At 57.7% G+C, this 26,404-nt stretch overlaps 2 protein-coding genes across 7 annotated transcripts in view; one reads left to right on the top strand and one right to left on the bottom strand.

Moving 5' to 3' along the window:
• Positions 1 to 13,295, top strand: part of PLEKHG3 (pleckstrin homology and RhoGEF domain containing G3) — a 102,045-nt gene extending 88,750 nt beyond the window's left edge. For 4 of the 5 annotated variants that reach the window (XM_057318472.1, XM_048220060.2, XM_048220062.2 and 1 more), the window contains 15 exons: positions 582 to 651; positions 994 to 1,040; positions 1,152 to 1,302; positions 1,390 to 1,521; positions 1,746 to 1,928; positions 2,284 to 2,376; positions 2,626 to 2,712; positions 2,936 to 2,969; positions 3,290 to 3,388; positions 5,674 to 5,763; positions 6,204 to 6,242; positions 6,695 to 6,714; positions 8,003 to 8,116; positions 9,804 to 11,208; positions 11,919 to 13,295. In XM_057318472.1, coding sequence (XP_057174455.1) covers positions 582 to 651; positions 994 to 1,040; positions 1,152 to 1,302; positions 1,390 to 1,521; positions 1,746 to 1,928; positions 2,284 to 2,376; positions 2,626 to 2,712; positions 2,936 to 2,969; positions 3,290 to 3,388; positions 5,674 to 5,763; positions 6,204 to 6,242; positions 6,695 to 6,714; positions 8,003 to 8,116; positions 9,804 to 11,208; positions 11,919 to 12,652 — 3,298 coding nt within the window. In that variant the 3' untranslated portion in view covers positions 12,653 to 13,295. The remainder of the gene's footprint in view (positions 1 to 581; positions 652 to 993; positions 1,041 to 1,151; positions 1,303 to 1,389; positions 1,522 to 1,745; positions 1,929 to 2,283; positions 2,377 to 2,625; positions 2,713 to 2,935; positions 2,970 to 3,289; positions 3,389 to 5,673; positions 5,764 to 6,203; positions 6,243 to 6,694; positions 6,715 to 8,002; positions 8,117 to 9,803; positions 11,209 to 11,918) is intronic. The other variant, XM_057318473.1, reaches the window with a different exon arrangement.
• A 1,450-nt stretch (positions 13,296 to 14,745) lies between these two features.
• Positions 14,746 to 26,404, bottom strand: part of SPTB (spectrin beta, erythrocytic) — a 119,945-nt gene continuing 108,286 nt past the window's right edge. For both annotated transcript variants that reach the window (XM_048220059.2, XM_026486830.4), the window contains 4 exons: positions 20,861 to 21,108; positions 18,228 to 18,401; positions 17,925 to 17,967; positions 14,746 to 17,808 (listed from right to left, as the gene is read on the bottom strand). In XM_048220059.2, coding sequence (XP_048076016.1) covers positions 17,641 to 17,808; positions 17,925 to 17,967; positions 18,228 to 18,401; positions 20,861 to 21,108 — 633 coding nt within the window. In that variant the 3' untranslated portion in view covers positions 14,746 to 17,640. The remainder of the gene's footprint in view (positions 17,809 to 17,924; positions 17,968 to 18,227; positions 18,402 to 20,860; positions 21,109 to 26,404) is intronic.

The raw sequence follows: 26,404 nt of genomic DNA, 5'->3' as shown, positions 1-26,404 counted from the left end.
TCAGGGCTTCCTGCTGGGCCAGCTGCAGAAGTCCAGGAGGGCAGGCACAGGCTGACTTGGGCTGGCTGGTGGTGGGGTCAGGAAAAGAGGTGCACAGGAGGAGGCATCAGGGGAACATTGTGTTTAGGGTTTCCCATAATGCCCCATCTAAGTTCTGAGGGTACTGGGACTCATGCTGTTTCTCTCCCTTTCCTGCCTCCTTTGGAACTGGGGGCCTTTGGTTCCATTGGGAGTCCCGTCTCTCTCTTCTTCCCCCTTTAATTTCTGCCTTTGTGTGTTTGACTCCTTCTGCCTGCAGAGGAGCTGTCTCCCCTCCCAAGGTGGGTACTGGTGTCCCCTGTCTCTCTTGCTTGCTGAGCATGTGGGTGTCCTTTGCTCCCTGTCTTTGTGGCAGTGCTGGGTACTTTCCGTGGTTGCTGGCCTGGGCGGGGCTCACTCTGAGGATGGACGCCCCGACTCTTCGGCATGCAGCTCGGGGCTGGCTGTGTATCTGGGCACCAGGAGGCTGGGGAGGGGGCGTGTTGGTAGCTGTGGAGGCTGTGCGCTGTCTGGGGTCTGATGACCACTCTCCCCTCCCCCAGCCAGCTACTCCGAGACCTGGACAGCTGCAACAGTGACCCTGTGGCTGTGGCCAGCTGCTTTGTGGAAAGGGTAAGAGGGGCTGCTGGGTCCTTGCCTCTTGTTCCGCCTTGCTGGGGGCTCCGAGGCACAGTAGTGCCCAGCTTAAGAGGATGTGTGGGTCCTGGAGGCCTCTGTCCAGGGGAAGTGCCGGTTGTCCTGTGTCAAATGGGAAGGGAATTCTGGGGTAGCGCCAGGGGCTGCTAGGTGGATGGGACCTCCCAGACAGATGGGTCCAAAGATGGATCTACAGGTGTTCAGGGAAAGGGGGGCAGAGTGTGCTGTGGGGGTCAGGGCCATGTCTTTGGTATACCCAAGTTTAGAGTCAAATGGGAGTCTCCCAGAAATCACCATCTTTCTTTGGTCTCCTCTTAGAGTCAAGAGTTTGATATCTACACCCAGTATTGCAACAACTACCCCAAGTGAGTAATTGGGGTGGAGAGGGGAGACAGAGTTATTTTGTGGGCCTGGAGCCCCCCACATCCCCATCTAGGCCTTCCTGGGTGGTGATGGCCCCTTCTCCCCGCTCCCAGCTCCGTGGCCGCCCTGACCGAGTGCATGCGGGACAAGCAGCAGGCCAAGTTCTTCCGGGACCGGCAGGCGCTCCTGCAGCACTCCCTGCCCTTGGGCTCCTACTTGCTGAAGCCCGTGCAGCGCATCCTCAAGTACCACCTGCTGCTCCAGGTAGCCCGGCGTCCTGCCGAGGGTGTGCGGGGCCGGGGCCGGGGCAGCGCTGAGGCTGGGCTGCCTATGCGCCTGTCTCCCGTCCAGGAAATTGCCAAACATTTCGATGAAGAAGAGGACGGCTTCGAGGTGGTGGAGGACGCCATCGACACCATGACCTGCGTGGCCTGGTACATCAACGACATGAAGAGGAGGCACGAGCACGCGGTCCGGCTCCAGGTGCTCCAGGGCTGGTCGCTGGGGCGTGGGGGCAGGCCGGCTGGTGGGCGAAGTGTGGCCGCTGTGCTGGGGGGGGGGGGACCCGAGGGCAGGTTTCCGTGTGGGGCGGGCTGCTCGGAGGGGGGCCCTCGTGACAGGGTGTGGGTGGTGGCTGTGTCTGGAGTTTCTGGGGCCCCTTGTCGGTGAGCGGCCTGACTCTGGGGGTCGGGGCGTCTCTGCCTTAGGAGGTTCAGTCGCTGCTCATCAACTGGAAGGGGCCGGACCTGACCATCTACGGGGAGCTCGTCCTCGAGGGCACGTTCCGCGTGCACCGCGTGCGCAACGAGAGGACCTTCTTCCTCTTTGACAAAGCGCTGCTTGTCACCAAGAAGCGGGGCGACCACTTTGTCTACAAGGGCCACATCCCGGTAACCAGGCGGCTGTCACAGCCTCTGCCCTCTTCCCCCCTTGCAGTGGGCCAGGCTCCGTTCTTCTTCCTTTTTTTTTTTTTTCCTTAAGATTTTCTTTTTAAGTAATCTCTTCACCCAACGTGGGGCTCAAAGTTACAACCCCAAGATCAAGAGTCTTGGGCTCTAACATCCGAGCCTGCCAGGTGCCCCAGGCTGCATTTCGTGACTTCTTCGTGGGCCCCGGGTTGGGGTGGATGCAGCTCCACCCTGAGATTACTCTGGCTGCCTCCCCGGATGGTCTCGAGGGGCTGGGGCGCAGGTCAGCCCCCGCCCCCCGCCTCCCGTGCTTGATGGCGCTCTCCCTCTGCCCCAGTGCTCCTCCCTGATGCTGATCGAAAGTACCAGAGACTCCCTGTGCTTCACCGTCACCCACTACAAGCACAGCAAGCAGCAGTACAACATCCAGGTGAGGGGCGGGCCGGGCTGCTCGGGCGGGGGACGCAGCCGCCGCCGCGGCTCTCCTCGCTGTGCTGGGCCCCACGGCCTCCCTCTGCGTGGTGGGGAATCCATGCAGGCCTCTCTGGGCTTCGTGTGGAGGAGTTCAGGTAACCTCACAGAGGGCCCCTGACAGGGCAGAGGCACCGGACGTGGCCCATGGCGCGTGGCTTCAGGCTTGCGGTAATAACCCTGGCTCCCTCTCCCTTGGTCCTTCCAGGCCAAAACGGTGGAGGAGAAACGGAGCTGGACTCACCACATCAAGAGGCTCATCCTGGAGAACCACCACACCACCATCCCCCAGAAGGTGAGTTCCCGGGGTGCAGGGACAAGAGGGTTCCTCAGCCAGCTCCACGGGCCCAGTGGTGCCTCACTCCACGTTGGCTTCACTCGAAAGCGGGGGTCAGTGCCCAGGCGCCATGGGCTTCGGCCCAGCCTTCGGGGTGTCCCGGTGCAGCAGAGCAAGTCCATGGGCCAAGAGAGGCGCGCACATAGAACATACTAACTGGGTGCATTTCCTTTCCTTCCAGGCCAAGGAAGCCATCTTGGAAATGGACTCCTACTGTAAGTGTTCACTTTCTGCCTGCTTCTCCCTAATTGGGCACATTTCTAGGTCATGTTGCATCCTGGGGAAGCTCTGCCTGATACTACTGTTCCAGGGAGAATGGGGAAGCTCCTTCTGTCAAGGGCTAGGGGTCTACTGCAAGACCAGGGGCATGGTCCTGCTGGCAGGTGGGACTCCCACTGCCTAACATTTCTGGATGGAAGATGGAAGAAGCGGGAGCTCTGGAGGCTTCTGGCCCCTGGAGCTGGGGCAGGCAGCAGAGGTGTGGTCAGATATGGTCAGAGTCCAGGCCCAGGCTGATTGTCAGTCTCGTGTGCAGATCCCAGTCGGTACCGCTGCAGCCCAGAGCGCCTGAAGAAGGCTTGGTCCTCCCAGGATGAGGTGTCCGCTCACGCACGCCAGGGGCGCCGGCAGTCTGGTAAGGGATGGGCTGTGTGGGCAGAGAGGCTTCCTCACAGGACTCTTGGCCAGGAGGGGGACTCTCTGCAGTAGGATTTGGGGCTGGCTCTCACCTCCCCGGACATCCCGGGAAAGGGCGGGAGGGTGGGTCACTGGGCACATGGGGAGCACCCTGTCCCCGTGCTGGTGCTGCCCTCTGCCAGGCACCTTCGTTCGTGCCCTTCTTGCCCACCAGGGCTGGGCAGCCCGCCTTTTCCAGGTCCCTGAGAACACTTGCTCACTCAGGCCTCGGTGCTCCTTCTTAGCCTTCTTGTGACCAGAACCTCGCTCCTTTGCCACTCGGAATCCCGGGACTCAGCCAGGAGCGACGCTCAGACATGGGTGATCCCCAGCCCAGTTCTAGAGAAGAGCAGAGGCAGGACGTGGGGAAAGCGAGTTAGACATCAAGTGGCACCAAATCCAGACAGGAAATATTTACTTTGGGTCTCAGGAAAAAGTTCCGTTTTCCTCTGCTGCGTTTTCTTCCATGACTGGGCGTGCTACTCTGTACTTGGATTTATTGGAATGAATCCTCTGTTGAAAAAGAGAAAACTGCTTTTATTCTTAGTTCTGGGAGTGATTAGGGTGTGTGTTTTCTATGTCTGTTCATCTGTTTATACTCGGCTCTTTAGTCTGAGGCCCAGGGACAGTTTTAGCTTCGGCTGGGTACCTGCCAGACATAGAGGAGGTGAGAGTTGGAGTGACAAGTGTCTCAGAGACCCCTGGAGAGAAGGTTCGGGAGTGACTGGCAGCTTTGGCCTGGCATGGATCTCCAGGGTGCATTGGGCTTTGGCCACGACCCATGGGTCCCCTGACAACTCTGGGGAGTGACATATGGGCTTTGGTCTTCTGGAAGATGGAGCCATGTGGTCTCTGGAAGCTTTTGTGATTTTGTTTTGTTTGGTATTATTCTCAGTGGATCTTGAACTGTAGGCAGATTTGTGATGGTTGCAAATGTTTTATGACAGCCTGTGTGAAAAGCCCCCAACTGGGGGTGTTGCTTCCTAAGTTTCTGGCCCTCTTTGTTTTCTGTTCTTGCATGATGCTCTTCCTGTCCTTCTAGCATTGCCCTTGATTCCCCTTTAACCTGCCACAGCTTTGAATTGGCAGCTTCTGGCACAGGGAAGAGCTGCTGGTGGTAGGAACCGCAGTCGTGCCTGTAATGAAGTCAGCACCCACACTGTGGCTATCGTGGCACGCGGGCAGTGAGTCATTCTAGAGCTCCGTTTCCACAGAACCGAGATTTTTGCCTGTGACCCCTGACGGAGTCGGCTTCCGTTTGCTTGTTTGTGTACTTTAGTTTCAACCGTTATGAAACAAACATCTCTTTTAACACCTTCATTCTCTTAAGGTAGAGCGTGCCGACCAGTGTTGAACTTTTCCTTTTCTGGTGCCCGTGTGACAGCGTCTGTGGGGCGTGTGTGCCACTTGGGGCTGGGGGGTCACCACGGCAGCCGCGCACCCGAGGTGTGGTTCCTGTCCGTCGCAGCGTCCTCCCCTGGAGCGGCTCTTCTCCCTGCTTCTGTTGTTTGAAATCGGTCGATTGGACTTGTGAGAAGTGTGGGTAAAGACAGGCCAGCAAGGGGCGCCTGACCAGCTCCGTTGGTGGAGCGTGAGACTCTTCATTGCGGGGTCATGAGTTCGAGCCCCATGTTGGGTGTAGAGATTACTTTTAAAAAAATGTTTAAAAAAAAAAAAAAGCCAGCACGTTGCTGAGAGGGAGATGGGGCCCCATGTGAGCACCGCAGTGACGGCGTGGAGTCCCCTACGCTGTCTGCCTCCAGGCCTCCCCCTCGCAGAGAGCGGAGATGGGCGTAGAGGTACGCTCTAGAGAAGTAAGATGCTGCTGTCACTGCTTGTCACTTGTTAAATGTTCTTGATTCCAAGTTTTAAGATGAAGGAGTAGGACATTTTGTAGTTCTCACCTTAAAAACAATCGGATTCACAGTGTACTTCTGTTGCGTGGATTGTGTGCGTGTACTCACACGTCTCAGTAGAAGAAACTTCTGCAGTGTGCCCCCCTGCTCAGGAACAGCTGAGAGACCTCACTAGGTTTTCCTTCTGCCTCCGAGTTTATAGTGGGCTTCCCAGTTAACACCAGTCGGGCAAGGACACTGTGGGCTGAGGTCAAGACTCTGTGGAGAGGTCCCTGGATACATGCCCTCTTACCCCTGCCTGCCTGTCTCAGATCTGTTCCCAGAAAGGCTGGGGTGCAAGGTGATGACACTCTCAGCCTAATGGATGTGTTCTGTATCTTGTTCCCAGAGCCTGGTCAGCGCTCGTTCATCCGGGCCACACTCCCCAGCAGGCAGCGAGGCTTCATGGAGCCAGGCCTTAACGGCCGTAGGAAGTCCGGTGCGACCTCTGCTTTCCAGCCGGGGTGCTGCAAGGGGGCTTGGCCTCGGGTATAGCGTGGTGTAGCGCACGTGCTTATCGCAGGGGAGGTGGGGCTGGCCACAGAGCTAAGGATCTCCAGAGATGTGGCGAGTCGGTCTGAAGGAGGCAGCTTGGGACAGGGCCCGGGCGAGGAGCACTCCTGCAGGGATTTGGGCGGAGCTGTTCCTCGGGGGAGGGGCTGGCGGTCACAGCGGCAGTCTGGTGCTAGATGGGGGTGGCCCGGGCCCTGCCTTCCTGTGGGGCAGGTAGGAGGGCAGCCTCCCTCAGGCCCTGGGGCTGAGGGCGGCCAGGCTGGAGCGGACTTCGAGCTGGTGGCGCTGGCGCGGTGAGCATGGGACCAGGGTCAGACACGGCTGTTTCCGGGCCTGCACTGACCGTCCATGTGCTTTCCTTCTCAGAGCCAGCCAGACACCTGCTCAGGCAGCCCACTGAGAAAGGTGAGTGTGAGCACGGCCGGCCCTTCCTGGCAAGCTCTAGGGTAGGGGCAGGGAGGGGACGCAGGTCACCTTCTGGGTGTCGAGGGCAGTTTAGAGGGGACCCTGTCTCTTCCTCCCTGGAGGTGGGCCTCACCCCTTGCTGTCTAGCCAGGGGGCTGAGCTCTCCCTCCCACACACTCCTAGCACCCTGTCCTCGGGTAACAGCCGCAGTGAGGGACATGGACCTGTGTTGCTCTGCGTCCCCTGGGGCCTCTGCATCCCCTGGGGCCTCTGCTCTCAGTCATTCCTTTGAAAGCCCAGGAGACCAGGGGAGGGTTCTGGGAGTAGGAGTCCCAGTGAAGCCTTCCCCAGGGGGTTCCTGGTCTCTCTAAAGAGGCTCTTTCTCCTGCTTACTGACCTCTTCTCCCCTCCCCCCTTGCCTGTGTGCTGGGACCTGGTCGTGGCGGGTGCAGCCAGAGCAGCAGGAATGAAGGTAAGGCCAGTGGGCAGAGGACTGGCCTGACAGGGGAACGGGCCTACTGGGTCAGCGTCCCAGCCCCTTCAGCTCTCATCGTCTTTATGTGTTTGACAAATACCTGTCAGGCACCTACTGTGTGCTCGGCTCTGTCACAAGAGTCACAGAGATGAATAAGCCGTGGCCCTTGCCCTGGGGATCCTTCTGTACCCTTTTCCTGGAACAGTACCCTGGTGGTGGCCCAGCCTGGATCTTCTCCGTTTTCTCTCTCTGGGGCAGGCAGGCCTCTCTGGGTCTTGAGTTCCTGACCAGGCACCAGCCCCAGCTTTCCCAGGTCCCACCTTCCCATCTTGAGGACCCCCGCCCCCGTCCTTCTTGGGCCCTGGTGGAGACCAGGTGTTGGGTGTTCAGGCGTGGCTTTCTGGTGTAAAGCCTCCGTGCGCCTAGCCGCTGGCGGGAGGAGGGGGCTTGCCCAGAGCCTGGTCACGAGGGGGTCTTATGCTCTGACCAGCACGCAGGCAGTGCCGGCGCTCTCCTGGACTTCGGGCGGTCTCCTCGTACTCAGGGCGTGCAGCCGGAGGCCGAAGGGGCTGCTCGGGAGGAGGAGGAGGAGGAGGAGGAGGAGGAGGAGGAGGAGGAGGAAGAGGAGGAGGAAGAGGAGGAGGTGGTGGAGGAGGAGGAGGAGGAACAGGCCTTTCAGGTGTCTCTGGAGGACTTGGCAGGGCATGAAGGCAGCGAGAAGGGGGCCAGACTGGATCCCCCAGGCTCGGAGGAGGAGGAGGAGGAGGAGGAGGAGAGCCTGGCAGTGGCGGAGCAGGTAGCCGACTTTGCCAGCTCGCTGCTGGCCGCCCTCCACTGCTGGCACTATCGGGCCAACGCTTTACTTTTCTCCCGGGGCGCTATGGTGAGGTGTCTCTCTGATCTCCCCTCCTCCTTGCATGTTCCCTGGCCAGTGCATGCCCATCCAGGAGTTCTCTCCCCTGCCCTCCCACTCCTCTGTCCTGTTCCCTCACTCCTGCCATCAGCATCTAACCCCTTGCCCGCTGTCACGCCCTGGTGAGCCCTTGGCATGTGCTGTTCCAGTACTGGGCGTGAGCTAGTGTACTACCCAGTAAGCGTGACTAACTGGGTGGGGGCGGCGGGGAAGGGGGGAAGCCAGTGGGGCTGGATCCCCAGACTGGGCGGTTCAGGCTCGGGTCTCAGGCTGGCTCTCAGTACAGCCCAGCCCCCTTGGGGCTCAGAAGGTTTGCCTCTGTTGGGCTGCGGAAGGTCCCAGGAGCTGATGGTGGCCCTCTGCTTGCTGCAGGAGAAGGGGCGCAGGGAGTCTGAAGGCCCCAAGAGCCGCAGAAGGTCCAGCGGCCGGTCTCCGACGAGTACTGAGAAGCGCGTGAGCCTGGAGTCCGCCTCTTCCCTGCCAGATGTGAGTGGCCGGCGGGCAGCAGGGCCCGTGAGGATGCCCAGAGTGCAGGTCTGCGGGTGGGACTAGCTGGCACGGGCCCTCCTGTGGGCCCATGGGGACAGGGATCCCCCCCGCTCCCCTCCCCAGACTCTCGGCCCTTTAGGAACCCTGTCTGCCCTCTGGGCATATGGTGGGGTGAGCAGGCAGCCCCTTTCTATGAATTAGAAAAAGAAGCCCCTTTTTGACAAGATACAGTCTCTTGTCAAGGGCCGTATTACAAGTGACCGGATTTTAGGTCCCTTCAGCCAGGCCTCCTTGTATAGAGCATAAGGCCCTGCCCCCGCCAGCTAGCCAGACATTGGGCTTATGTCTGTGCCCCCTGGGTACTGACATCTGGGCACTTCCTCCACATCTGATGTTTTATTTCTTCCTTCTGTTCCCTGCAGCAGCTCAGGTAGAAAGAGGCTCAGAGAAGTTGAGGGACGTGCCTGGCGTTGGGCAGCTTCTGAGGGGCAGAGCTGAGATCAGACCAGAGTCTGACTTAGAAGCCCACATCTCACTCCCTGCCACCCCATGCTGTCTGTGGGTGGGACCGATACCTTTGTTTTCCCAGAGTTACAAGAAAAAGTGTATGAGGCCTTGACCCCAGGGCGGGCCTCACAACCAGGGCTGGTCTGAGAAACCTGGATGACATTGGATAGGAGTCTGGGGTGGTGCAGTCCCATGATAATAGGAAGCAAGCCACACGTATAACTTTAAATTTTCTAGCAGCCATGTTAACTAATTATTGAATGCCAGCTATTTCAACGTGTAATCAATGGAAAAAGCTATTCATGACAGTTTATACTTTGTATGAAGTTTTTGCAGTCTGGCGTGTATTTTACCCTTACAGCTGTTCTCAGTTTGGACTAGCCACATTTCAGGCGCTCAGAAGCCCCTTGTGGCCGGCAGCTGCTATGGGGGGCAGTGCAGGCCTCGACCATGGGTCCTGCTTTGCAGACTCTGGATTAGAGCAGTTGGCGTCGGGTCTGGTTCCTCAGAATGCAGAGGGTCTGCTCTCCCTGAAGGCCGCTCGGGAAGCCGCCTGTACCGGCTGGTTTCGTGGTTCAGATGACCTTCATGGTGGTCAGGAGGAGGTTCTTGGCATCTGCTTCCTTCCTTACCTGTCTGCTGGGCATATGTGGCGTTGTGCCTAGGGCCGGAGGCTGGCTGGTAGGAGCCAAATCCCTGTCTTCACCTACTCTGACGGGACTCTAGCGTGTGGTCCTATTGCCCTCTGGACCCTCATCCACGCAGGAGATCCTGGCCCCTTGGGTAGTTGGGTTTGAATCCAGAACAACCCCCGTGTGGCCTCTAGGGCTTTAGGAAGCTGTCTCTCCATCAGGCATACCCTGTGCTGTGTGCTCCCACCTTGTCCCTGTCGCTCCCAGGCAGGCTGTCACTGAGAGGTGCCACCACTCTACTCCATCCGTGTTCCTAGAATTTTCCTTGGGTTTTATAACCCAAGACCACTAGCTGCATGATGACTGAGGGACATCACCACGTTCCTCTCCCTAAGGGCCTGTCTCCCCCACTCTCGAGTTGTGCTCCTTTTCATCGCCTCTGGTCCTAAACTGCATGCCCTCTCACTGGGCTTTGAGCAGGTCTTGCTGTCCCCTTCTCTGGGTCTCAGGGAAGGTTTTGGCTCATAGGAGCTCTCCTATCCCAGGTTGAACCAGACCCTGAGCCTGAGATGGAGCAGGAAGTATTTGCTGCAGTGGAAGTTCCTGGCATCGAGGAGGTGCCCTCAGACACGGAGTCTCCAGAAGCCCTGGAAACACAGCTCGATGCCCACCAGGAGCTGCTGGGCCTGGACCCCCCGGGGGACATGGTGGACTTCGTGGTGGCTGAGAGCACTGAGGACCTCAAGGCTCTGAGCAGTGAGGAGGAGGAGGAAGAGGAGGAGGAGGACATGGCCACACAGGAGGCCGAGAGCCTCCTGCCGCCCTCTGTGCTGGACCAGGCCAGCGTCATTGCCGAGCGCTTCGTCGGCAGCTTCTCTCGGCGGAGCAGCCTGGCGCCGGAGGATGGCACGGCCGGCGGCTTTGGGAGCCCGAGGCTCATGAGCCGGAGCAGCAGCGTGCTCAGCCTCGAGGGCAGCGAGAAGGGCCCGGCCCGGCCTGGCAGCACTGCGGACGCCCTCAGCTCGCAGCTGCCCCCAGAGGTGGACAGCGCTGCGGGCGTGGCCGCCGAGAGTGGCCCTTCGGTCAATGGGACGGAGCCCCCGAGCCCAGGCTGCCCAGCGGAGCCCGACAGGTCTTCCTGCAAGAAGAAGGAATCGACGCTCTCCACCCGAGACCGGCTGTTGCTGGACAGAATCAAGAGCTACTACGAAAACGCAGAGCACCACGATGCGGGTTTTAGCATCCGGCGCCGGGAGAGCCTCTCCTACATTCCCAAAGGGCTGGTGAGAAACTCCGTTTCCAGATTCAACAGCCTTCCCAGGCCAGACCCGGAGCCCGTGGCTCCGCTGGGGCGCAAGAGGCAGGTGGGCTCCCGGCCGCCCTCGTGGGCTCTGTTTGACCTCTCAGGACCCGGCCAGGCGAGCGCTGGGGAGCCAGCTCCTATCACAGATGCTGAGTTCCGGCCGTCCTCAGAAATTGTAAAGATCTGGGATGGAATGGAGTCTCCTGGGGAGAGCTCTCGGAAGGGGCCCTGCCAAGGCCAGGCCAACGGTTTCGACCTGCACGAGCCGCTCTTCATCCTGGAGGAGCACGAGCTGGGGGCCATCACTGAGGAGTCGGCCACTGCCTCCCCCGAGAGCGCCTCCCCCACGGAGCGGCCCAGCCCGGCCCACCTGGCCCGGGAGCTGAAGGAGCTGGTGAAGGAGCTGAGCAGCGGTGTCCAGGGCGAGCTGGTGACTCCGCTGCACCCCCGCATCGTGCAGCTCTCGCACATGATGGATGGCCACGTGAGTGAGCGAGTCAAGAACAAGGTCTACCAGCTGGCCCGCCAGTACAGCCTCCGGATCAAGAGCAAATCTGTGACAGCCAGGCCACCACTACAGTGGGGAAAGGCAGCTCCCATCGTTCCCTGCCTGCAGGAGGAGGCCGGAGCACCCTCAGGCGGCAAAGGTACGACGATGGGGGTGGGCAGTGGGCCCTTCCCACAAGTCTGGGGTAGAAGAGCCTTTTAGGAGCAGGTTGGCTCTTGGGGGAAAGGGACCCCTGTAGAACCATGACCGAAGAGAGGGCTGGACTTCGCACACAGGTGGCGTGAGCCCTGGCGGTTAGTCTAATGCCCAAGGCCAGGCGTGTGGCCTTGGTTGAGCCTCCTTGCTGCCCTCCCTGAACCCTTCCTGTGGAGCAGAGACCTTGGGGGGAAACATGGCCATGGGTCCTCTCTTCCAGGAGAGTAGAGGCTCTTGTCTTTTCCTTTGACCACTGACTCTGTTCGCTGCCTTTTCTTCATTCTTCTCATTGCCCCCCCCCTTTTTTTTTTAAGATTTTATTATCTGACAGAGCACAAGCAGGGGAGAGGCAGAGGGAGAAGCAGACACCCCACTGAGCGGGGAGCCCGATGTGGGGCTCGATCCCAGGACCCCAGGATCATGACCTGAGCTGAAGGCAGTCGCTTGACTGACTGAGCCACCTGGGGGGTGTCCCCCCCCCCCCCATTGCCCTTTGATAAAGGGGCCGTGGATGGTGAATGTGATCTCTCTCCCTTCATAACCAAACCCCAGCAAGCAGCCTGGCCTGGAGCGTGAGCAGAAGGCAGTGCAGAGCCCTCACTTGCGCTCTCCCCTCCCACCCAGCGATTCAGTCCGCTCACTCTCTCCTCACAGGCACGAGAAAGCCCGTGCTGTCCCTCCTCCACTATGAGCAGACGGTGGCCCAGGAGCACAGCCCACCCAAGCCCGGCTCTCCTCGGCATTTGTCCTTCAGCCCCACTGCTGCCAACCCGAGGACCACCTCGCCTGGGGTCCGGCCCTCCTCTCGAAGCCCCCTCAGCCCCTTCGACTCGGAGACCTTCAACTGGCCTGATGTCCGGGAGCTCTGCTCCAAGTACGCCTCTCACGACGAGGCATTCCAGGCCGAGGGCAGCCGGCCCCGAGGCCCGCCGGTCAACCGCAGCCGCTCGGCGCCGGAGAACATGGTGGAGCCCCCTCTGGCGGGCAGGGTGGGCCGCTGCTGCAGCGTGGGCTCCGGGAGGGGCCGGGCGGGCCCAGAGGCCTCACAGCCCCAGCCTCTTGGGAGGTTGCCCCAAAGCAGGCTGGTCGGAGAGGAGGCCCTGTATGTCACTGCGGACCTCACCCTGGAGAACAACCGACGGGTGATTGTCATGGAGAAGGGCCCCCTGCCCTGCCCTGCTGCGGGGCTGGAGGAGGGCAGCGGGCAGGGACCAAGCTCGCCAGCAGCCATGGTGGGACAGGGCCTGGATTTCCAGGAATCTGGAATTTCCAGGAGTCCGGAGTATTGGCCAAAGGAAGAGGCTCCCAGGGACCCAGCGGACCCAAGCCAGCAGGGCAGAGTGAGAAACCTGAGGGAGAAATTCCAGGCCTTGAACTCCATAGGTTGAGTCTGAGTCCTGGGAGAGGGAGGAGCCATGCGGTGGGGGGACGTGGAGGAACGTTGGCACACTTGCCCACAAGCCTGGGCTCCCCCTGCTCACACGAGCCCCTGAAAGAATGCTCTGGTGTGCTCAGCTAGTGTCTTCACCTGCTGGGAATGCCTTGGCGCTCTCCTGGGCTCATGGCGACTTTCATAGGCCCAGCTGAGCCCTTCTACCCACTGAGGCCAGTGTAGCCACTTCCCTTGTATATAGTTCCTCTCTAGTAATAAGCCGAATATTTAAGCTCTCCTCTTCCCAGGGAGAGCAAGCCGTGCTCAGGCCTCCAGTGTTGGGCTGACCACTGCCAGGCTGAGGAGCCTGCCCAGAGGAGACGTGGGAAGGTGGCCTGGGGAGGCTTGGCTCTTTAATTGGGCCTTTTCTTAGAATCCAGGCAGGAACAAGGCCCATAATTTATTGCTTTCCATTCTGTGGTATATTTGTGTGCACATGTGTTTGTGAGCGTGTGTGCTTCTGTTGATTCCTCTCCCGTGAAGAATGTAACGGACTGAGGTCAGGTACTCCTGTGGGTTGTGTTGCTGACCCTGTGGCTGTCGCTAATGTATATACATGTCATTATTTGCCGATGGTGCAATAACCGCTGCTGACCAACCGACCTGCGTGCGGCTCCTCACTGGGCCTCGCTGGGGAGGGGGGAGCTGACCGAGGCCGGGGCGCCTGAGGGAGGCGGGCCGTGGGGGCGGTTGCTTGCACGTTCCCGCATGTGTCATCTGTGCTCGCGGAGCGTGAGGCACCAGGGTGCGTGCGGGGAACCTGTTCTCTGCCCGGCCTGGTGTCCTGTGGGGGGACGACACCGTGCCAGCCTTGAGCTCTTTTCCTCAAGGACCAAAGTTGAACTAAACCAGGTGAGGAAAATGAATGGAACATTTTTCTAATGGGCAGAAATTTCCAGTGTCGGGTGCTTTTTCTCTCCCTCTCTAGTTCCCAGGAGACATCGTAGGAGACAAGGATTCTAAACTTGGAGCCTAGACGTGCCTTGAGGTGGCTTGCAACATCACGTGAGGAGAGCAAATGTGTTTTTTTCTGGATGGGGCCTCAGTTTTCATCCCATTCTCAAAGTGTCTTTTCTCCAAAGGGCTGGGAGTGCTTGCCTATTTCTGATTGGGCTTTCTGCCCTTTCTCTGTGGTAGACCAGCCTTGTTTGGCCCTGTTCTGCAGGCAGGTGTTCCCACAGGTCTGGGCTGGGGCTCTGCAAGCTTCTGAGCTTGCAGGATGGACTCAGCGTGAAGGCAGTTGTGCAGAGTCTAAAGAGGTCAGGGGAGGAGTGGAGGCCAGGGGAGGCCTCTCCTAGGCAGAAGCAGACAGGGCAGAGCTACTCGCTGTCCTGAACGTTCTGTGGCCACTGCCACTGTTGCTGAGGACAGTTGGCTCCTACCAGGCCTGGGGTATGAGGCTCAGTAGCCAAAAAGGTACTGGAGTGAGAGTCAGGACACCCAGGTTCTGGTCCTAGCTCTGCCGTTAATTTGCTGGGTCACCTGAACTCTTGCTTTTTTCCCTCATCTACAGATTGAAGAAAATGGGTGAGGCACTGCTTCTCCAACTCCCTGACTCAGACCTTTCGGGGGTAGGGCCTGGAAAGTTGTAGTGAACACTTTCCCCGGGTGATCCTTAGCCATCTAGGCTTGACGGGGAGCCTTGAACCAGCTCACCGGTTCTCACTTGCTACTGATGACACTCATCAGTGGCGCCTTTTGAAAAATGATGATGCCAGTTCCATCCACGTAGACCAAGAGAAATCGCCCCCTGGAGATGAATCTCAGGCACAGCACTGTGATTCTGACGTCCAGTGAAGGCCAAAATCTCTGTCTGGAGCTCTGTGGGGAAGAGCTTGCAGCAGACCCGGAGGTGGTTGAATGCGTGAGTGAGCGAGGTTCTGTCAGGGTCTCGGGCACGGCACAGCAGCTGGGTATGGGCGTAAGACTCTGTAGGGACAGACCAGAGACTCTGCCCCCCGCCCCGGTCTCCATGCCCTTGCTCACTCAACTACCCCTCCTTGGTCCAATTCGAAGGGAAACAAAACTAGTCAAGTAACTGAGAGAAAGGTGGAGCATTATTGATTTATTAGAAAAACTAGTAAATGGGTTTTTTTCTGGTTCGTGGAAGCACATTTGAGCAGGTGGAGGACAAGGCCCGGTTGGCCCCAGGGCGAGCGCCAGATCGCGTGGTCTGTGCCCGACAGGATTGCAGTCCTGTGGAGCTGCCTCCTCCCTTGTGTCCTCCCTGAGCTTGCTTGTCCAAGGGACCAGGCCAGATGGGCCTCTGGATCCTTGCCCCCTCCCCCTAAAGGGCAGGGAGAGAGAGCCAGGACCAACCTTGGGACCCTAGTTGCCCTCCGATAGGCAGGAAAGAGAAGTGGTGTGGTGGGGACGCTGAGCCTTCCACCAGCTTCCTGTTATGGGTGCTAGTTGTGGGGGCTGGGGGGAAGCCTGAGGACCCTCCATTCCCCCACCTCAGCCAGTCAGTTGAGGCCAGGGGAGGAAGGGGAGGGGGAGAGGGAAGGAAGACCACCTGACCATGCCCAGAAGGCGCTTCCTCTGAGCTGCCCTGGGGAGGAAGCCTGTTACGCTGGTGTGGACTGGAGCTGTGTCAGCCTAGTTTGGGAGTACTGTTAAAGATGGCGCAGTAGAAAATGTAAGGAGAGGAAACCCTTGCCAGGGTGCCAAGAGCTTCGCCTCGTGTGGCAGTCTCCCAAAGCCGGGCTCCTGTAGCTTCAGTGCCATTGGTTGAGTGTCTTGGGGCCTGTGGGACATGGGAGGGATGCCTGGGGCGCTGGCCATAGCTGGCGGGTCACATGCAGCTGGCTGCCATTGCCCAGTCTGGAGGACCTGGGCTGGTGAAATCCTACCTCTTCCTTTGGGGCCCTTTCATTCTTTGGACTGGAGTTACTTGCTGGAAATGTCTCACCTCAGTTGCTACTTTGGCACACATGGAAGGCAGAGGGGGCCCCCCCTTGTCTCCCTAAAGCCTGGCCCTGGGAGGGAGTTAAGATTCTTGCCACTACCTGCTCTTCAGTAAGGAATGTGCTATTTGCCTTGGAGCAGGACATGCCCTCAGATGGACCAGAGGCCTTCTTCATTGCCAGGTGAGTGTAGTCACCTCACTGCCTCCTGCCTTGGTTTCCCCAGATAGAGAGGGAGGCTGGTGAATGGTATATACTAGCTTCCCTGTAGATGTAAAGAGGGATGTAGGATTAGACGTATAGGGGCCCAGTGAAGACCCTGGCTGCAAAGGTGGGACCACCCAATCTGGGGATGTCAGGCTCCATTGGAGAACTTCCTCTTGCTGTTCTTGTCTGAAGTTAGCTTCCCCTTGACATGGTGGTATTGATCTCAGCTGTGCCTGCACTAGGGGCTCCCGGGAAGGCCCAATACCTCTGGATGCCTACCCCTGTGGTTGGTTGCTACCTGGACCTCACCCCCTTCCAGAGGAATCATCTAGGCGTGTCTAAGGCTCCTCATAGGGAAGGTGATGGAACAGCAGCTGTAGGCCCCAGGGACTTTTATGGTCTCTTCAGGGGGAAACACCTGCTGCCCCCAGTTGGACCCCTCTTTTGGACCTAAACCTAGTTAAGATGCTGGGCTGGGGCTGTATTGCTTTCAGAGCGGTGGGCGAGATCCTTGTTGGAACGAGAGCCCTCTCGCCTCCAGATGTCTGACCTTAACAGCATGGGGAAGGCTATCCCTGGGGAAATAAGGGGCAGGGCTCCTTTGCGCCTGGGGAAGGGGGTGTTAGATGTTTGGTGGCCTTTGCACCCATGGGACTTCCCCAAGACCCGAGACCAGGACCTTCAGAAGAAGCCAAGCAAGGCGTGCCGTACCTTCATGGCCCAGGCCCCCGCACTTGTCCCAGCTGTCCAGGGGTTGTGTGACCGTTTGCCCCTCCAGAGGGATAGGTCATGAACTTACTTTGCTGTCTGTCCAGCCAGTACCCTCAGATGGTAGCTAGACAGGACACATTGGGCCTTTGGCTTTGGGATGTTTGCTGTGGGTGCTGGGGTAGCCGTCTTCTATCTGGGGACCTGTACTGTCCCTAAGGGACTCTGGGTCTGAGTTGGATAGTGCTGGTTTGGCTGGGAGTTGGAGAGGCAGAGCCTTGGGCAGTGTCAAGGTCTGCCTCCTTCACCTCTGAGCCCTATGCTGCTTGAACTGCTGTTTTAAGAGGACCAGCTTAAGAGCTCTTACCTCCTTTTACCACCGTGGTGGTGGCAGAGGGCACTGGAGACAGGAGAACCTTGCATTTAAGACCCCCCGACCTTGGGAGGTAACCTCCCCCTTTTTTTTGGTGAGAGGAAGAGTGGAGAAGGGATGGGGTGGCCCCTGAGGTGAGAGTCCCAGTTCTGAGGAAGCCCAGTGGGGAAGAGGCCCCTTGGGTCCCCAGGGTCCCCAGCAGCCCCTTGCCGAGAGCTAGAGCCCTGGGCGCCTACCTGAAGCTCTTTCCCCATGCCCCTACGGGGCAGGTCAGGCATTTCCAGTGTCCTCGTCCCTTTACCTGGCCGTGACCCAGTGGGAGGTGGCCCCAAGCAAGACCTGCTTTGGGAGTGGGCAGCATCTCAGGAATCTCTGTCTTCTCTAGCTTCTGTGGGGCCTGGGGGTGGAGGGCCCTCAGTCGGGAGAAGGGGTTGGGAGGGGAGGGCGGGTGCCTGGGAAACCGTTTCCGCCCCAGGGTGCCCCTCCTACCCCCCACCCCCCACCCCCCCCGTCCTTGGCGGGGGAGCCTGGGCGGCACGGGAGCGGAGGCAGGCATCAGCCGGCAGGCGGAGGCAGGGATCGAGGTGCAGCGGGCCCAGGCCACCGGCGGTCAGTCGCGGTCGGAGCAGGCAGGTGCAGGCAGCGAGGGGCCTGGCGGTGGGCTGCGGGGAGGACCGGGCCCAGGCTGAGGCCGCGGGCGCCCCGCCAGTCCCTACATTGCCCGGTCCCGCTGGCGGGGCGCCAGAGGGGCTACTTCTTTTTGGGGAAGAAGCTGAATCTCTTCTCCTTGTCCTTCTTGCCGAGGCTGGCGTCGGGGCCGGTGACAGAGGGCAGGGGCAGGCTCTGTGCCTTGACGCGGATGCTCTGGGATTCGGTGATGGCGGCACTCACGCCCTGCAGCCAGGACAGCATCTCCTCCTGCAGGGTGGGAGGGTCATGGGCCACCGGGGAGGGGGAGCCCCTAGGGCTCTGCTGTGAGGGAGACCTCTGCTCCTTTGCCAGCAGGGGTCTGGCCTAGGCTGCCACGCACTCACCTCGTCCTTGCCGTGGAAGAGCCACTCACTGCCATTGCTCAGCCTGAGACAAGAAAGGGTTTCCTGCTAGGCGGCCCCCTCTGCCTGGGGAGGAGCCAGAACCCGCAGCCTCCCCGGGACCAGAACCCTCCCAGGTGGCACAGCACTTGCTGAGAGGTGAAAATCTGGACTCAAAGCCTCTTTGATTTGAAAAGACCCCAAGGGGCAACTGAGGCGTGGAGCTGGTCTCCTCCAGGCTCCCGTCCGGCCCCAAATGCCACACTGAGCTGCCAGGGAAGGGGCCCCGGACTGGAAGGGCCTCACCTCAGCTTGAACACGTGCTTCTTCTTCTTGTAGTTGGCAGCAATCTCACAGATGGCGTGTCTCAGGGCCAGGGGTTCCTCCCCATGGTAGGGCACCCCCAGTGCCAGGTTCTTGGCGTCCTTGTAGAAGGTCAGCTCACTGTTCCGGAGCACGCAGTACAGGTTGCTCCAGGACCTGCGAAGATACCGGCCGGCGGGTCACTCACATCTGGTACGACGCCTCTACAATCAGTTCTTACAGCTTTACCCTTTTTATTTATTTGACAGAGACACAGTGAGAGAGGGAACACAAGCAGGGGGAGTGGGAGAGGAAGAAGCAGGCTCCCAGTGGAGCAGGGACCCCAATGTGGGGCTTGATCCCAGGACCCTGGGATCATGACCTGAGTTGAAGGCAGACGCTTAACGCAGCCACCCAGGGACCCCTACCATTTTTTTTTAAGCCATTTTTGCCCCAGTAAATAGTAACACATTTTGCAGTTAAAAAAGGAAATGAAAATCATCTGCATGTAATTCCACTACCAAAAGTTAGCTATTGTTAACATTTTATGTATTTTCTTCTAGTCTTTCTAGTCACATATTCACATTTTCTTCTATTCACATATATAATGAAAATTGGGTTATGTTGTATATTCATTTTCATAGCCTGCTTTTAAGATTAACACTATTATCAGGGTGCCTGGGTGGCTCAGTTGGTTGAACATCCAACTCTTGGTTTTGGCTGTCATGATCAAGCCTCACGTTGGGCTCCATGCTCAGCAAGGAGTCTCCTGGAGGTTCTCTCTCCCCCTCCTTCTGCCCCTCCCACTCATGCCCGCTTGCTCTTTCAAAATAAATAAATCTAAAAAAAAGATTAACACTATATCATGAATATTTTCACATATCCTTCAAATCTTTCCTAAAAATAATTTTGAATTGCTGTATGGTATCCCATCCTGTGTATAAATAATCCCTTTACTGGTGGGCCTTGTAATTACTGGAAATTTAAGCAGTGCGATTTGAACAGCAACGTGATAAACATTCATGCATAAATCTCTGTAACTCTGATCTCACCGTGAGATGCATTTCTAAAAGTAGGATTAGTCAGTCTAAGACCAACAGTATAAACTGAACTTTCAAAGCCCTTCTGCACCCACGAGCATATGTGATTCTCCCACCGGAACTGAAGTGAGCAAAGCAGCGTTTTGTTCTGGTTATTTTTCATCTTGTTGAGATCTGCCCAGTATACCGTGCCAGCAATTTTTAAAGAAACACATTTATGCAAATCAAGACAACTGATGTTCAGTGACAAGTTTATAAGCTCGTGTGTAGGCTAACCTGAACTCCTTACCAACCAATGGGAAGCATGGTGCCTTTTTACCCTTCACAGGAAAGAATGCTGGGGAACAGGGCAACAGTAAGCTTTTCCTCCTCCTCCCTTCCTTTGGAGGGCAGGAAGGTGGAGAGCTTGTTGGGCTCATAGGGAGGAAAGACTACAAATTCAAAGAGAGAACTTGACCTGTACTGGACAGGCTGGCTGCAGAGCTGTTTTATGGGGCCCAGGTTTCTGACACCCAGAGAAAGATCCTCCAGGGAAGCTCCAGTCTTTCCTGTAGCCCTTACCACCACCTTTGAGCTTGGAACCCAAGTAAGGCAGTTGCTAAGAAGGAGCTGGGTCCTGGCGTAAAATCCTGCCTGGAACAAATGACTTCTCTGAAATTCCATTTCTCTATCTGGGAAATAGAAACGTCGATATCACAGGGTGGTTGTGAAGATGTTATTAGTCTTAACAATGCCTTGCTCATAGTAGGTGCTCAGTAAATGCTAGTTTCCCCCTTTCTGGTGGACTCTGTATAAATAATAAACTTCTTCAGGGTGGCTGGACCCCTGAATTCATTTTTGGGATTTGAATGAGCTTTGACATGTCCCACCCCTCCGCCCCCAATCCCCAACCAGCCCAGGCTCTGTATGCTGCCACTTGGCCCTGAGAATATGGCTGGCTTCAACCTCTTGATGCTGCCTTGTGTCCCTATGACCCTGGAATGCTGCCTGAAAACAGAGGCCCCCAGGGACCTTGGGTAGAAGCAGCCCTGGACAGACTGCGTCAGGAACAGGAACAGGACATAGCCTTCGAATGAGTTCCTCAGGGTCACAGAGTTGCTGTATGACAGCACTGGGAGGGACTTCCAGAAGGCACGGATGCCAACTCCGTCCTTCTCTCCTATTTTACAGCTGGTGAAACAGGCCCAGATTGATTAAAAAGTGGGACTTGGTCAAGGATATGATGTTACTGCCAAGACCTACCTACCTGTTACCCAGCCCTGGGATAAGAACAACAGCCTGTATTCACGGAGAGCCTACTCTGTGCCAGGCTTGGGATCTGTACCAAAGAGGCAGGTTCTCACCATCCCATTTTACAAATGGCGAAACAAAGGCTGAGTAATTTGTACAAGGGCATAGGATTTGAACTCGGGACTTTCCCCATTATGCCAAGTAGCCCCTGGGCTGGTGCAGAGGGGTGCCCGGGAGCTCTCAGACCAGACAGAAGGCACCCTCGCCGCTACCACATACCCATGTTGCCAAGGCTCTGTAGAGGGAGAAGTCCCTAGGAGACACGCACCCAGCCCATGGGGGGGGGCGGGGCCCTCCCTCACATACCTGTTGGATGCCTTCTTGTTGGGCCCCTCCAGGTCGTGCTTGCGTCCCAGGTAGCCTTCCATCTGCACACTGCAGCCGTGATCCCGCTGGGCTGGCAGCGTGGTAGGCTCATCACCCTCGCTCAGAGGCGTGTCCAGGACCTTAAAGAGAGGCTCGGTGGCGGGCCTCTCATCCCCACTGGATTTCTCCTGTGGCCCGGGAGGGGGTGGTGGCTGCAGGTCCGGAAGCCACTGCCTCTCTTCTTCCCCCTGCTCAGGGGCATATGGGAGGAGCACACCTTGCTAGGGGGTTGGACCCAGGGGTGGCTGCTCCGGCAGGACTGGGAAGTCTGACCCCCCCCCCCCCCAGGCCTCCGCTGGAGCCTGGTTCCTTTCTGGCTCTCCCTGGACCTGCGGGGCCACCTAGTGTGCTTGCCTGGACTCTCCCATGCCTCCGCCTCCATCCCCACTCCCTCCCCCTCTAACACAGTGACTGAGGTTCAGCTGAGGGCCTGGGTGATGGTTTCAGTGCTGGAGCTTTCCAATGCTGCTGGCCAAGCCCTGGATCACTGCCTGGCTCCGGCCCCTCCCCTGGCTGCAGCAGGGACTCCAACTCCAACTGAGTTAAACGTGGGCTCCGGCAAGATTTCCTATGAAAGACTGTGCTGCTAACTCAGGTGTGAAAAATGTCTAGTAGGGTATTGAATGGGAACTCTGCTGGCACCTGTGCCTAAGGCCCCAAAGCCAAGGGGACAGGACCTAAGTCTCCCCTACCACCTTACAGAGGGAGAACCTAGATCCTCTGGGGTCACGGTGCAGGGCTCCCTGGTCCTGCCCCCATCATTGGACTGGGATTGGTTGGAGTAGGGCAGTGGTTTCCTAACCCTGCTGCCTTTTATCACCACCTCAGGAGCTTTAACAAAATACACTCTGGAGTCTGGTCAGGACATTGCTATTTCTGAATAACCTTTTCACACTAATGAGCAGCCAAAGTTGAGAATTTCCGCAGGAGTCACTGCTCCGGGGAAAGGCTGTAGCTTTTACCTCCCTGCACTTCCCCGTGGGGCGTGGGGTGCTCTGGCGCCTGCCCAGACCAGTGAGGGGCCTCCAGTGGAGGCAGATGTCCACGCGAGGGGGAGCAGACCTCCTGGTCCCCAACTGCAGAGGCCTTCGTGATCTGCCTTTGCGCCTACTGCAGAAGAGGGCAGGATGGGTGGGAGCAGCAGGGGGCAGCCAGCCTCCCTCCGCTAGGTCAGGGACAAATTGGTGCACCAAGGAAGGCAGCCTAGTTGGAGCCAGCTCCTCAGAGCCCTGTCTCAAAGGCCTGACTGCTGGAGACCTCGCAGGACCAAGTAGGAAGGGTCCTACAGGCCCTACAGCCGCCACGTCTGGATGCCTGAAAGACCAAGGGCTTGCGCCCAGGAGGACCAGAGCCAGCCAGGCAGGAGACCCCGCCCCCCTTTGCTGCTCCCTGCTGCTTGCTCCACAGCTGAAGGTGGAGGCCTGGAGAAGCCAGAGAAGAGCAGAGACCCTGTGCTCCCCATTGTGGGTCCTTCAGACTGTGGGTCAAACCTGAAATAGAGAAATGGAGGATGGGAGAAGGTGGACATCGGAGAGCGGATTGAAGCTTGCAACTGAGACACACTGGGTAGGCTCTTTAACAGCTGAAAGGAACCGAGGACTGCCTGAGGCGGTAGTAAAGCAATGGAAGGAGAGGCTCAAAGCAGATGTCTGACGCTATTGGCTGGAGGGAAGGTAAAGCCAGTCATTTTTGGATCCCATCAAATTAGGACTGTCCAATACCGAGTTTTAAGTTGGGGTTCCAGTGAGATCTCTTTTAAAGAAAGGATAATAGGACTGAAAAGTTTGAAAACCACTAACCTAGTCTTAACACCTTCAATCTACAAGGAAATCTATGCTCAGAAAGGTTAAGTGACTTACCCAAGGCCACACATATCAGAAGTGATGGAGAGCATGCACTCCAGAACTAGAAGGCAAGGGTTTTTGTTTTTAGATCACATCGTTAGGTCTTCATCTTTCCTGTCTTCGAGCCCCACGTGTGGGACTTACTCGTCTGTGTACTGGCATCTTCAAGCGTCAGCAGCGAGCTAGCCCTGGCCGCAAGGACCTAGATGGTCCTCTAGCAGGGAGGAAGGGCGGGATCCGCAGGATGATGCTGGGAGCCTGGGTGCCTGGGTTTGGGCTTTTTCTGTGGACCCAATCAGGCCACCCTTCTGACTTGGGTAGAAAGCTTGGGGGGGGGGGTTATTAATGCAGAAAGTGAAGCCTCCTTTCATCCCCCACCTCTCCATCTGGCTGTATTGCTCTTCTTGGTCATGGGCCAGAGCTTTCCCCGCACCTGCCGTGGGGGGGGGGGGGTCAGAGAAGACCCTCACAGCCATGTTTGCCTCTCTTGCTCAGCTTCTGCTCTCCAGGGACTGGTTTTCCCAGGGACTGTGTCCACATATCCTTCCCACACTGCCATTCTCCTTACTTTCTGGAGCTGTCCTCTGAAAATAAAGGGAGATTTTTCCAGGACTGCCTCCCAACTTAATCCTAACCTTTCTTCTGCTTCCTCCTGCTGAGTGCCTGACCCCCACTCCCTAGCAGGGACATTCAGAGGCCATGGCCTGCAAGGTCAAGAGTTAAATTGCCAGGTCGTGGGTTTGTTTTAGAAAACGGGGGTTTTCCAATGTATGCAAAGATTTCTTCCATGCTCTTGACTGTTCATGTGGAGACCATTTAGAAGCCACTCTGTCCTGTCTGCCCTGAAGGCCAAGGCCTGAGGAAGAGCCCAGAATGAGGGTGAGGGAAGTATTTAGAAGCTGCTGACCCCCCTCCCAGGGCTGGCAGAGCTGCTCCTTGGGGCTAAGGGAGGAGCCACAGATGAGAAAGATGGGACATGGTTTGGCTAGAAGGATCTTCCTTCCTAGGTCCCAGGGGTAAATGTGCTTTGCGCTGTCTTCTAAAAGCAAGCTGGGGGAGGGACGGGAGGTGGTGACTGTGGTCCTGCTGCCCCTGGAACTGTGCCATGCTTGGGTATGAAAGTCTGCCTCGCCCTACAAGGGAGGGATCTGTGGGAAGCAGAACACCAGGAGGGGAAGCTAAGTGAGGAGCTGGCACCCAGAGCTGGCTACTTGTGCGGCTGTACAGACAGGCAGGTTCTGCCAAAGGGCCCTGGAGAGGGGAGACGATCTAAGATTCCCTTCCAATCTCCACGTTGTAAGACAGGAGGCCCGAGGCCTCAGCGCCTGGCTCACGAGGAAGAGGCACAGGTGACACCTACGCTGCTGAGGCCGCCTAGCCTGGAGACACCACTCGGAGGAGCTGACAGGGGGGCTGGAGAGCCTGGGCAGCCTAGATGATCACAAGTGACAGCCTGAGGGAGAATGGACTGGGGTGGGGGCTGGAACTGAGGGAGGTGCTGTCTGCAGCGTGAGCCAGGTTCTCTGGTTTGGGGAACAGGTGGGTGTGAAGTGGCATCTGAGAGGAGGGTGTGTGTGCTGGCTGCTGGGATTGTGAGGTCAGAGGAGGGCAGGGGACAGGCAGCATTGGCTGCTGGTTGGGGGACACCAGGGGAAAAAAAGGCACGGACAGGAGAGGATTTTAGGATCTCACAGGATTGTGGTCCAAAAGGGAGAGGCCTCAGTTCCTGATGGGCAGGAGATGGCCACATCTTTTCAGAGTCTTGTAAGCTTGACTTTTTAGGGTCCTGCCTTGCTAGGAAGCTGGCCTGGGCAGGCGTAGTGGGCAGAGGGCCACAAAGGAGGTTCAAGAAAGGGAGGAGAAGGGGGGCAAGATGGATAGACACATTTCTGCTCTGGACTGACCGAGTGGAAGGTGTACTTCCAGACCCAGCCAGCTGGTGGTGTAGAAGACAGAGATGACAAACTTTCCAGCTCCCATGAGAAAAATCACCTGGCCTAGGACCACAGGGTGTTTTGGAGGTTCTAGAAGATGCTCAGTGAACCCAGATGTATTTACAAGCAAGGGAACACAAGTGAGGGGGCTTCTCTCTAAAGGAGCGGCTGGTAAGCGAGAACCAGGGCGTGAGGGCGCACCCCGGGAAGAGACCATCCCACCTTGTGATGTGATGGGTTCGCCCTGTGACCTCACAGCAAGGACTGAGCCTGGACGGTGTAGGTGGATCAAGGGCCAGGCACTCCAGGGAGGTTGGTTGGGGAGGGCTTTGGCAATGGATGTTAGAATTCATATGGAGAATGCTTCTTTTAAAAGATGAAGGACTGCAGTGAGGGACAGAGAAAAAAAATGAAGGGAAAAATGAAGACCAAAATAATCTCCTAAATGCCAGGAGCTCTAGCTATGTTCTCTCCCAATACTCACCCTGTGAGGCAGGTATCGTCACCACCCCTATTTTATAGATTCAGCAAAGGGGGGGGGGGGTCAGGGAGAACGAGCAACTTGCTCAGCCACACATCTAGTGAGTGGAAAGTCTAGAAAGCTGATCTGTCTGGTCCCAAGCTCTGTTCCTACGGAATCCTGCGGCAGGAGGGGCGGGGACTGCTGCTCCAGAGGAGAGCACCTCCCCAGCGCAGTTCTTGAGCCGAGCCCTGCTAGCATGGGATGAGTCAGAGAACACCCGAAGGGGCTGGAGGAGACCTATGGCTGGATGCCTGAGACAATCAACAGGGCTCTGAAACGGAGGTGGGGGAAGCCGGCCACTTCTGCAGCCGAGAACTGCATGCTCTCCCAGTGTCTGATGTCTGGGTGCTTGTCCTCTGGGAAAGGGGTGGGAAGGACTGTGGGCAGGCAGGATGGGAAGACAGTTCAGAAAACAGTTGTTTATAAGAGAAGAAAAAGATGGTTTGTTGAGTTGAAAGAAGAAATGAAGAGATGGCAGATCAGGGCAAGCAGAGACAAATGCCTACAGAGAGGAGAAGGCAGGAGCAGCTGGGGTGGAGGGCTCTCATGAGAGGTGGGATGAGGGGCAGAGTGGCTCCACACTGGACCCTGGGGCCAGCCATTCCTCTGAGATGACAACTGGGGGACACCAGGTCAGATGATGTGGGTGGGGTGACACCAGGGGAAGTGAGGGGAAAGGAGACGGGAATGTGCAGGGTTCCCTCAGACAGGGATGGGGAGACCTGGTCCACCTCCATCATGGGTGGGAGGAGAGTGAGGCTTCCTTGGGAGCAGTCTTCACCATTCCTGCCATCAGTGTGGGCTCTTCTGCTCCCTGCCCTGGAGAAGCTGTGGCCGCTCCATCCCATGGTGACTCTGAGCCAGCCACTCAGAAAGATGAGAGAGAAGATGCCCACTCCCCCATCCAGACCCAACGCCCAATGGTTAGGTTGACAGCTTCAAACCCCATTTCTGGGGTGCCTCCAATGTTAATTGGGTTCTGTCCTGAGTCCATCAATATCTGGGATGCTCTGAAACACAGCTTGGAAGAAAGAATTTAGGGGCAGCCTTTGGAGCAGCAGGGCCAGGAGGATCCTGTGCCCCCCCCCCCCCCAGGGAGCTGGTGGACACAGGTCCAGAAGGAGCCTGGAGTCTCAGGGTGCAGTGCCAGACTGCAGGCGGACCCCACCCCCGCCACAGCTGC

This window comes from Ursus arctos, unplaced genomic scaffold, assembly GCF_023065955.2.
Source record: "Ursus arctos isolate Adak ecotype North America unplaced genomic scaffold, UrsArc2.0 scaffold_25, whole genome shotgun sequence".
NCBI lineage: Eukaryota > Metazoa > Chordata > Mammalia > Carnivora > Ursidae > Ursus > Ursus arctos.
Note: the sequence above shows the minus strand (reverse complement) of the source record. Positions and strands in the feature narration are given on the sequence as shown.